The following is a 9,659-nucleotide window of genomic DNA, read 5'->3' as shown; positions in this document are numbered from 1 at the left end:
TATCATAGCCCATCCCCACCCCTCTATTTATATCCAAGACCACAGGCCTCTTGCCAATGCTCTTCATCCACCCCATAGCGCTGGCCACCAACACCACCGCCAAGCCCCACCGACTCTGCCCCCCCCCCCTCCGCATACCAACCATCCCCACTGCACGCCCTCTAACCATGACAGCGTACGCACTTGACCCTGCCGTTACCGCACCTCACAACGACCCGCACTGACCCTCCTCTCAAACCAAACTACATGACACCTTCCAGCTCTACTCGTCGAACCAGCCTGCCACCAATGCATCACCAAAAGAAATAACCATACACCTCACCCACCGTTTTTCTAACCCCCAAGAACCATTCAGCCCCAGCCGCCCTACCCCCTTGTAATCAGGGTCACCAGACCCCGCGACCGCAGCCACACACACGGCCCTTGGCGCCTGAACCCCTCTCCTTATGTCTGAGCATCACCTCACCAAGCCCCATCTACCGGACCTGTCTCACCATACCTCAGACACAAGACGTAACCCCCTCCCACCACCACCACGCTCCACCAAACCTGCTCACCCCGTCCTATCACTCAAGCACTCCAACACCGCACGCTCTCTGACCATGGAACGTACACAATCTACTCTCCCGTCACCGCACCCCCGACGACCCACACTGACCTACCCCAAACCCAAACTACTTGACAGCCTCTAACCCCTCCTGTCCAACCAGCCCGCCACCAACCCATCATCAAAAAAAAAAAAATTACACCGTCTGCCTTGCCCACCATGGCTCCAACCCCCAACGATGCGCTAGGCGAGGATCTTGTATGGGTCCAGCTTGAGGAGATCGTGTTGCAACACGTCGGCGGAGTCATCGTTGTTGGTCTCTCACTCTCACTCGCATCTTTCTTCCATCTTTTGTTGCTGTTCACCTGACAATCCGGCGCCCTGCCTTCTCACATTTAGGACCAGCTGGTCAAGAACCTCGACTGGAATCAGAAAAACTTGTAGACTCTCCTTTTCTCAAACACTCTCGACTTGCACGGAGAAAAAAATCCAAGCTTGTATTGAAAAACTTGCCGACTACAAAAGAGCCTACTTGTTGCTTGGTCGCCACCCATTGCCAATGTCAACCACAGCTCAATCCAACAGCCTGTCACGCTGCGGGACACGAGTCCATCCGTTGCCGACGCCACACAACGCTTGGGGTCCACCGGCGACAGCAACATTGGCAGTCGACTCCAATTCCAGCGCCTACGCTCAAGCAATGAGCTCCAACTAGAAGAACTAATGGGAGTCCTGCCTGAGGCTTGTTGATATGCCCTGCAAACTGGTTTTTGTAATTCTGATAAAAAAGATCCCCCTATCTGCCCACTGTTTTCCTTATACAAGCTCATTGTTTGTTGGGACTTGGTGGGATTTATCATTGAGGAGTCCGACCTGTTTGCTGGAAAGGATGAGCACAGATTTATTGTAGTCCACAATTCCAAGTATTTTTCCCTCAAAACTCCCAAAAGCCTGTGCGCTGCACCGCCTGCATGGTTGGCTTCAAGGCTGCAGGAATGACTCTTCCAAGCCCTTGCCACTTGGAAGTTGAAACAAGGTCTGTACATGGCTACATTTTGATCCTCCCTTCTTCTGCCCTTCCTCTCTATCTTATCTGTGCATCATTTTTCTGGTCTGTTTTGTGTTGTGTTTTAAGCACAGTCATGGTTGTACATCTATCCCTCCCTTTTTATTTTGAGGCCTAAAACCTCACTGGGATAGGGCTTTTTGAGATAAAAACTTAATTTTTATATCTTGATTTAGTTGTTAGTCACAATTGAATTTTGACTGGTCAGTGAGAGAGGGGGGAGTGGCAGTTATGGGTTGGAGGATAAGAACTTCAATCATCTTGGAACTCATAGTTCAAAAATTCAAAGAGAAGCAGCAAAGCCAGAAAGAACTATGGATAGGTGTTTTGAATGACCACATCAACAATATTTAGCTTGGTTTTATTGATCACGTGAACACATGAACTACTGCTGCTGAATGAAGAGTGGAGTTGGGGATCTGTAATCTGCAGCGGCGCAGCCGCCTTGGCCTCTAGTCTTTGTATAATATTTGTGCCCTGAAATTTTCAGAAATGGGATGGCATCAAAAAATGAGGTATAAGGGGTGCGCGGCAGTCTTAATAAGGAAAAGCTAGCTAACTGTTTAACTCTTGTATTACACTTCCAAAAAGTATAAAAACTCTAGGAATTGTTAATATCTATATATTCTCTGTGCCCTGAAATTTCTTGCAACTCTACGGAATCAGAACATGAGATATATGAGGTGTACACTAGGAGGTGTTATTACTACCACACATCCCCTATATCTCATGTGTTGATACCATCCCACTGGTAAAAATTTCAGGACACTGAGAATATACAAATTTTAATAATCCCCGAAATTTTTAGAGTTTTTGAAAATGTAACACAAAAGTTATAGAGTTAGCCAGATTCTTCTAATTAAGACTGCCACGCACCCCTTATATCTCATGTTTTGATGCCATCCCATTTCTAAAAATTTCAGGGCACAAATATCATACAAAGATTAAGAATCCCTGAAACTTTTAAACTGTTTGAAGATGTAACAAAAAAGCTATACAGTTAGTAGGAATTTTTGTACTAAGCCCACCACGCACCCCCTACATGTCCCAAAAAACGCAGGAAAATCAGAAAATGCACATGTGTAAGTGCCCTGAAATTTTTGTGGGGCTGGGATGTGTAAAAAAAAAGTTATTCCCTTAGTATATGGGGATATTGAATTTTACAAAGGGTTTTTTACAAGGTACAAAGCCCTGTAAAAAATTTCTTTGTAAAAGTACACCTTGAGGGGGGGTATGTGTGATTTGACAATGTGTTAACTAGATTCCCACCTTGTAATGTAAAAGCAACCGTGTAAAATTATACCTGAAGTCTTCCATGTGGAATTTTACTTGGTGTTTTTTTACAAAGTGCCACCTTGCAAAAAAAGTACATTGCAAAATTGCATATTTGCAGCAAAAACCTAAATTTTACACGGCAAATTTTGAGGAAGCAGTACACCATGCAAAATATACCTTGCAAAAATCAATAATGATGGCAACCAGGTTTGAAATTACAAGGTGTTGTGTAAATTTTACAAGGTGGTTTTGGTACACTGCACAAAATCTACCTTGTAAAGATCAATAAAAGTGGTTACAAAGCTCAAATTTACAAGTTGCTGTGGGAAATTTACAAGGCAGTTTTTTTTTTTTTTTTGGAAAACCCACTACTACCAACTGCACTTGGAAAATATGAACTTCTGCTGGAATTATGAAATTTCTGGGAGTCATGAATCACCATACAACCCTTGTTCAAATTTTATGTCAGTGGAGTGAATTCTCTTATTGCTCCTGCACCTTTAAGTTACGTGCAACAGTAAGATTACAATACATTGTAATATTACTGTACACGTGAAATACCCCAAGACAGGTATCACTCATTTATCCCCTGTTACGTCTCAGTCCCCATTTACATAATATATTGGTTATGATATAATTACATAAACAATACATGATGTAATCCAATTCAAAGAGCACTGAATGGAATCAATGATTGGTTATGATCAGCTAGTGTGCACAGCTACTGATCCAGGATCAGTACTGATCATTACACTGCCCTGATCATTTCCAATGTTGATCCTCATGAGGATCTGCTTCCCTTGAGCGCTTCCAGTTCCCCCCTGGTCCTGAAGCGCCTCCAAGCGCCTCATATTCCCTCCTGCTCTTTCCCCTCTATATAAACACGCCCCTCAGGACTGTTTATCCCTCAGAATATTATTACAGCAAAGTTTAACCCATACTATAGTTAAACAGTGCTTTCATTCTCACCCATCATTCAATTCAGGAATACTCTCAACTCTTGATTACCCTTACCTTTCTGTAGGTAAAACCACGAACCCAAGTTGAGTTATTCCTTGGATGCCTATTAACACCCTGTGTTGATCTGGATGCACCTTAATTGAGCAAGCCTCTCAGTCAAGATTACTGATAGAGTGAAACCTTTTACAGGTCTTACCACGAACCCATTGGCCCATCCTTGGCATATTACACTATCATCTTGCTAGTAACAACCCTCTCAGACACGGTTAGTTACCTACAGGCTGACAATTGGGGGTCTGGCCTATTATTTATCCGTGATTCTCACTCCCAAACCGTGATAATCATACTAACATACCTATTTCCTTACCATTTTTACGCCAAAATGTCTTGTTAAAAGACAAATGACCACCATTATCTGTGATTTCAAACCCAACTCCAACCTCCTGAAATTACAGAAATACACAAAGGAAGATCCTAATAACCTTGAAGTCCAAGAACATGTCAGAAAAACCCACACACTGATTGGAGAGGACCAATTCTACACCTGTACCTGGATAACTCACAGTACTCTTTGGATAACTTGTATCTATCATCCTGACGGTACACTTATTGATACTACTGAAGAATCAGAATTTGTGGAAGAAGAACAAACTAAACTTGTTAGAAAACCACAACTTACAGCTTTTCCATACGGATATCCTCCCTTTGACGAGGAATACTGCTCTTATACAGAGCATACCTCCTACTCCACGCTTCCCCCCTTCACTTCTGACAGCCCTCCTCCGCAATTTACGCGCAGAAAGAGAAGTCAAATCATTAAATAGATTTCCCGTGATTGTGTCTTAGATTCTCCCTTATTTTCTCATCATTTTCCTAGACTCTTCACCCTGTTTCCTTCTATAAAACCGGAAAAATCCATAAAAAATCATCCTATTGTTGACTATCTCTCTCTTTTTGTACTGGAAAAATTGTCTCTATTTCGCCAAAAACCCATAGAAATTGAATCATACACACTTGGTTGACTCTACACATTGAAATTCTAGTGAATTTCATTCATTTTCTCTGCGGAAAACACACCAGAACGCTTGTTCCCCCCAAAAGGAGAATAGATACGAAAAATCTGAGTTGACCAATCGAACCGCAAGGGTCAATTTACACTACTAGGTTTTTTTCGTGAGACTCCAAACTCTACCATTCCTACGGCAGGAAAGGATTTGTACTGCATTCCCACTCGAGAGCGCATTAGGTCGCGGGACTAAGTGGTACTACATACACCATGCGCATCCTGTGTATACAGGATCTACATAACTCAATTACAGTTCAATTATACTGTACTACTGTATTACCCCGGATCTGCAAGGATCTACAGGGATTTACACGCTAGACGCACTCCACCTAACTCAATTAGAGAGCGCATACAGGCGCATACCTACCGTACATACCCCCCTCGAGCCGCAACCCTCGAGCAGGATCACTGTAACACCCGTAGCTCCTGATCTAGAGCAGCTATAGACGATCTTAGACCGCCGATCGAACCGCGCGAACCTAGCGGATCAGACTAGAAGTGACATACCTAGCCTACAGATCCCAAAAGCGCTGTACAAGCGCATCACTACTTCCCCTCCTCTTGTAGAACCGCTGTTCCAAGAGTTTAAAAGGAGCTCCACTCCACGCCGTTTGAGCAATCAACAAACCAAGTTGATACACTTCTGCGCCACCTTCTTAGCTTTCATCTAACAAAAATTCAACCCTTTCCATCAACAGGAAAAAATTCCTACACTGATTTTCCGGCAAAATCACTATAACTTTAAAAGCACTCAGAATATTCCAAATCTGAAAAGTACATCCTTTTCCTTACCCCTTTCCCGTCAGATTGGTATTTTTTAATACTAATATTCTGTGTTTTTTCATTGTGTACAGTGTCCACCAACGTTGACACCCTCACCCCAGAACTCCAATCCCTTGGAGTTACGGACAAAAACACACAACCCCGTGAGGCTAGAGAGGAAACCACTGATACTAATCAGCGCGCAGATTCCCCAGCTATTTCTGATAAGTCTTCAGGTACATTTACACCTTAAAAATTCTATAAAATAAAAAAACAAAAAATACCTACTGAATCAAAATAAATTCTATTATGTCCCCTCCTTCCCTCAGAACTCGAGGTTATAATGGAAGAACCCGCTCATCAGACCCAGGCAGAGGATTTCCACCTGTGTCAGTTCTTCCACCAGCTAAACAACCTGTAGCAGATAAAATTATATACGCTACAAAGAAAGGAAAAGCTAAGAATTTATCTTCTCCTAACAGTCTCGACGGAAGAGAAGTTCGAGCGCTACTATTACAGAATGAAGGGCTACAAGACGTGGCTCAAGGACGTACGCAACCGCAGCAGCCACGCGGCAATAATAGCACATCTCAAGTATTGCCGGGCGGATTTCCAGGCGATGATAGACCTCAAAGGTTTAACAACCACCTTGAAGAGGACAAAAGATTGGAATCCAATGGAGATCAGCTCAGAATCTCTCCTAATCCACCAGCCGTCCCGCAGACAAAACCACTCTCCATTAAGAAGCCCCCAGCGCCGCAGACCAGCTTCAAGGCCCCAATCACGCAGGGGGAGAAATGTGAATTCCAGACACCCGCGGAATACTGGGCGCAATCAACAATGGCGCAGTCAAATTTACGAAGAAATGATACGCCTGGGCAGATCCCTTCAAGGCACTTATCAACATCTGGAGCAAGGCAAAATAGCCCGCCAGGAGCGTCAGATGGACCTAGATCCTTAAATAGCTCCCATTTCTTCAGTAGTAATAGTAACTCTGGTTCTGAACACGCATCAAATGTCCCAGATATTACAAATGTTGTTAACAATCCAGATACTCCCTTCAGAACTGCTCTACATGTGTACACAGAAAATCTTAACTTTGTTGTAGAAAGAATTACGCAAAGTAACAAAGAATTATCTTCAGATCTTAAGAAATTGTGCCACAAAGTTACACAGCGTGTAGATGAGCAAGTAAATTCAGAAGATGATGCCTTTACTGTCATCTTGAATAAATTGGAGAGTATGGATAAGAAGATTGATGAAGCGCCCTCTGCTCTTGAAATATTGAGTACCCAAGTTACTAGATCCCTGGCTAGAACTGAAGAATTGGTTGAAGACCAAGAAAATACCAACCAAGAAATATTACAGAAATTGAATTTGTTAGAATCACGCTTCAGAACCCTGCAGAATGATACTAAAGATAAAATTACATCACAATTTACCACATTTGAAGATGTAGTAAACAGGTTTAAGAAGCAAACCACGGACACAGCATCAAAACAAGATAAATTGGAAACTATAATTTTACAAGTAATAAATTCTATTAACAATATTGGACACTCATCACCTAATCCCCCGGTGAAAGAGAGCGTGAATAAAGATACTCCACCCCATATGCAGGCCAGCAGCAGTTCAACAAGAGTGAAATCTGACAGAGCACCTAATGTGAACTCCCCACCTCACAAAGCAGAAAATTCAGATTCAGATGATAGTGATGTAGAAATTCCACTACCAACTCCCAACAGAAGAACAACATCTTCTACTCCACGTAATTTTCCAACAAATGAAGAGGACAAAGCCATTCATAAATTAGTATTAGCCAAATTACCCAAAATAAGTGAATGGGCCACATTTTCTGGCAAAGGAGAATATGACCATTACAAATTTATAGAATGGATTGACAGTTTACAGGATGATACAAATGCACCAGATCAAATCATTTGTTCCAAACTTAATTCATTATTTACAGGACCAGCAAACATATGGTACAACAATAGAAAGAAAGAAGTTCAAGGACCAAAAGATTGGGCTTTCTGGAAAGTAGACATCATTAAGAAATATAGCTCCCCTGAATGGAAAAGAAAAGTCAGAGATGCTTTTAGAAGATCTAAATTTGACGTGTATGGTGAGACTGAACCTTCTGAATGGGTTACCAGCCAAGTTAACAGGATACAAGCTGTGGAAAGACACTTGGATAACCAATCTATCAATGATAAATTACTGTCTCAACTTGACCCCAAAACTGAGTACAAAATGCGCCTAGCTATCAGAACTAATGATGACACTTCAGAATTCATTAACCAACTTGAAAGTATAGTGAATGTTTGTAAGAAAGACAAAGCTAGGAGCAAAACAAGCAGAAGAGACAATTACAAAGATAAGAGACCTGAGACCAAAGAACCAGCAGCTCCTAAAGAAATTACATGCTATGAATGTGGTAAGACTGGGCATAAGTCTACCAAATGTCCCAAGAAGATCAGCAAGAAGATATCAGTGATTCAGAGTGAAGATAACCAATTACCATGTGACACTATTAGCATTTCCTCAGGAGAATCCCTTCCTAGTGATTCTGATGACTCAGATGATGAATCAGCAAGCAATTCTAATCACGCCATTACATGTAAAGCAGACAGGCTTATATCTAATATTTCCAAGATCCCAGAGGATAAAGCCCCACATAATATTAGGAAGTTACCAGTAGTTAAACCTGACCAAGTAGGTAATATGCACACTACAGGAGGAACCAACACTACTAATATACTATGTAACAAGTATAAACTCAAATGTCTCATTGATGGTGGAGCATTCTGTTCAATAATTAGCCCCAAATTATTAGACACTATTATGCCTGACTGGAAGACCAAGCTATCCCCAGTCAAGAAGGAGAAATTCTACAGCTGAAATAGCAAATTGTCCCCACTAGGTATCATTACTCTAGATATTATTTTCCCTCACACAAGATCTAGTGTACAAATTACAGTTGAGCTAGTAGTAATTGCAGATTTCAAGATGAAATACATTATCCTTGGTAATGATTACATTATTAATTATGGTATTGACATCATTAACAGTAATGGCAGATACTTTACAATTAATGGAGATCTCTTGACTAAATTTGAACTAGGAATTACAGAAAAATTTACATTAGAGCAACTAGAATGTAATGCTGTGGAAGCCTCAAAATTCTCTAACACCATATCTGACGCCAGAATTTCACCAGATCTGACACCAGAACAAACAGACAAATTAGTCTCATTACTACATAAACATAAATTGGCCTTTGCTACAGCTGATGAACCCTTTGGATGCATTAAAGGACATGAAGTAAGAATCAACTTTAATACTTCCAGACCTTATCCACCAGCTTTGAGAAAAGCCTCCTACCCAGCATCCCCTAGAAGCAGAGAAGCCTTGCAACAACATGTAAATGAATTAGTTAAAATGAAAGTTCTGCGCAAGGTTGGCGCAAATGAGAATGTGGAAGTTACAACACCTGTAATCATTGCGTGGCATAATGATAAGTCCAGGATGGTTGGTGATTTTAGAGCCCTCAATACCTACACTATTCCTGATAGGTATCCTATGCCCAAGATTAGTGAAGCAATCACGCAACTCAAGAATGCAAAATTTATTACCTGCATGGATGTACTAAAAGGATTTCACCAAAATGTAATTCATGAAGACAGTAGACATTTGTTGCGCATCATATTACATATGGGTATTTATGAATATCTCAGAATGCCCTTTGGAATTAAAAATGCACCATCTCACTTCCAGAGAATGATGGATACTGAATTCCACAGAGAATTACGTGAGGGATGGCTTATAATTTACATTGATGACATTATCATATTCAGCCAAGACTGGGAAGAACACCTCAAGAAGTTGACCATAGTCTTAGAAAGAGTAATTAAAATGAACATGAAAATATCAATGAGTAAATGCCAATTTGGATTTCAAGAACTTAAAGCTCTAGGACATAT

At 41.4% G+C, this 9,659-nt stretch overlaps 1 protein-coding gene across 1 annotated transcript; it reads left to right on the top strand.

Moving 5' to 3' along the window:
* Positions 1–446: 446 nt before the first annotated feature.
* PtA15_8A198 (uncharacterized protein) lies at positions 447–822 on the top strand (the record flags this gene model as incomplete). The annotated part of the gene is made up of 2 exons (XM_053171601.1): positions 447–609; positions 686–822. 2 exons carry the CDS (start codon positions 447–449, stop codon positions 820–822), a joined length of 300 nt encoding a protein of 99 aa, XP_053022849.1.
* Positions 823–9,659: the final 8,837 nt, after the last annotated feature.

The sequence above is a fragment of the Puccinia triticina genome, chromosome 8A (genome assembly GCF_026914185.1).
Source record: "Puccinia triticina chromosome 8A, complete sequence".
NCBI classification, from domain to species: Eukaryota; Fungi; Basidiomycota; class Pucciniomycetes; order Pucciniales; family Pucciniaceae; genus Puccinia; species Puccinia triticina.
The sequence above is the reverse complement of the archived record's forward strand: the minus strand, read 5'-3'. Positions and strand labels throughout refer to the sequence as shown.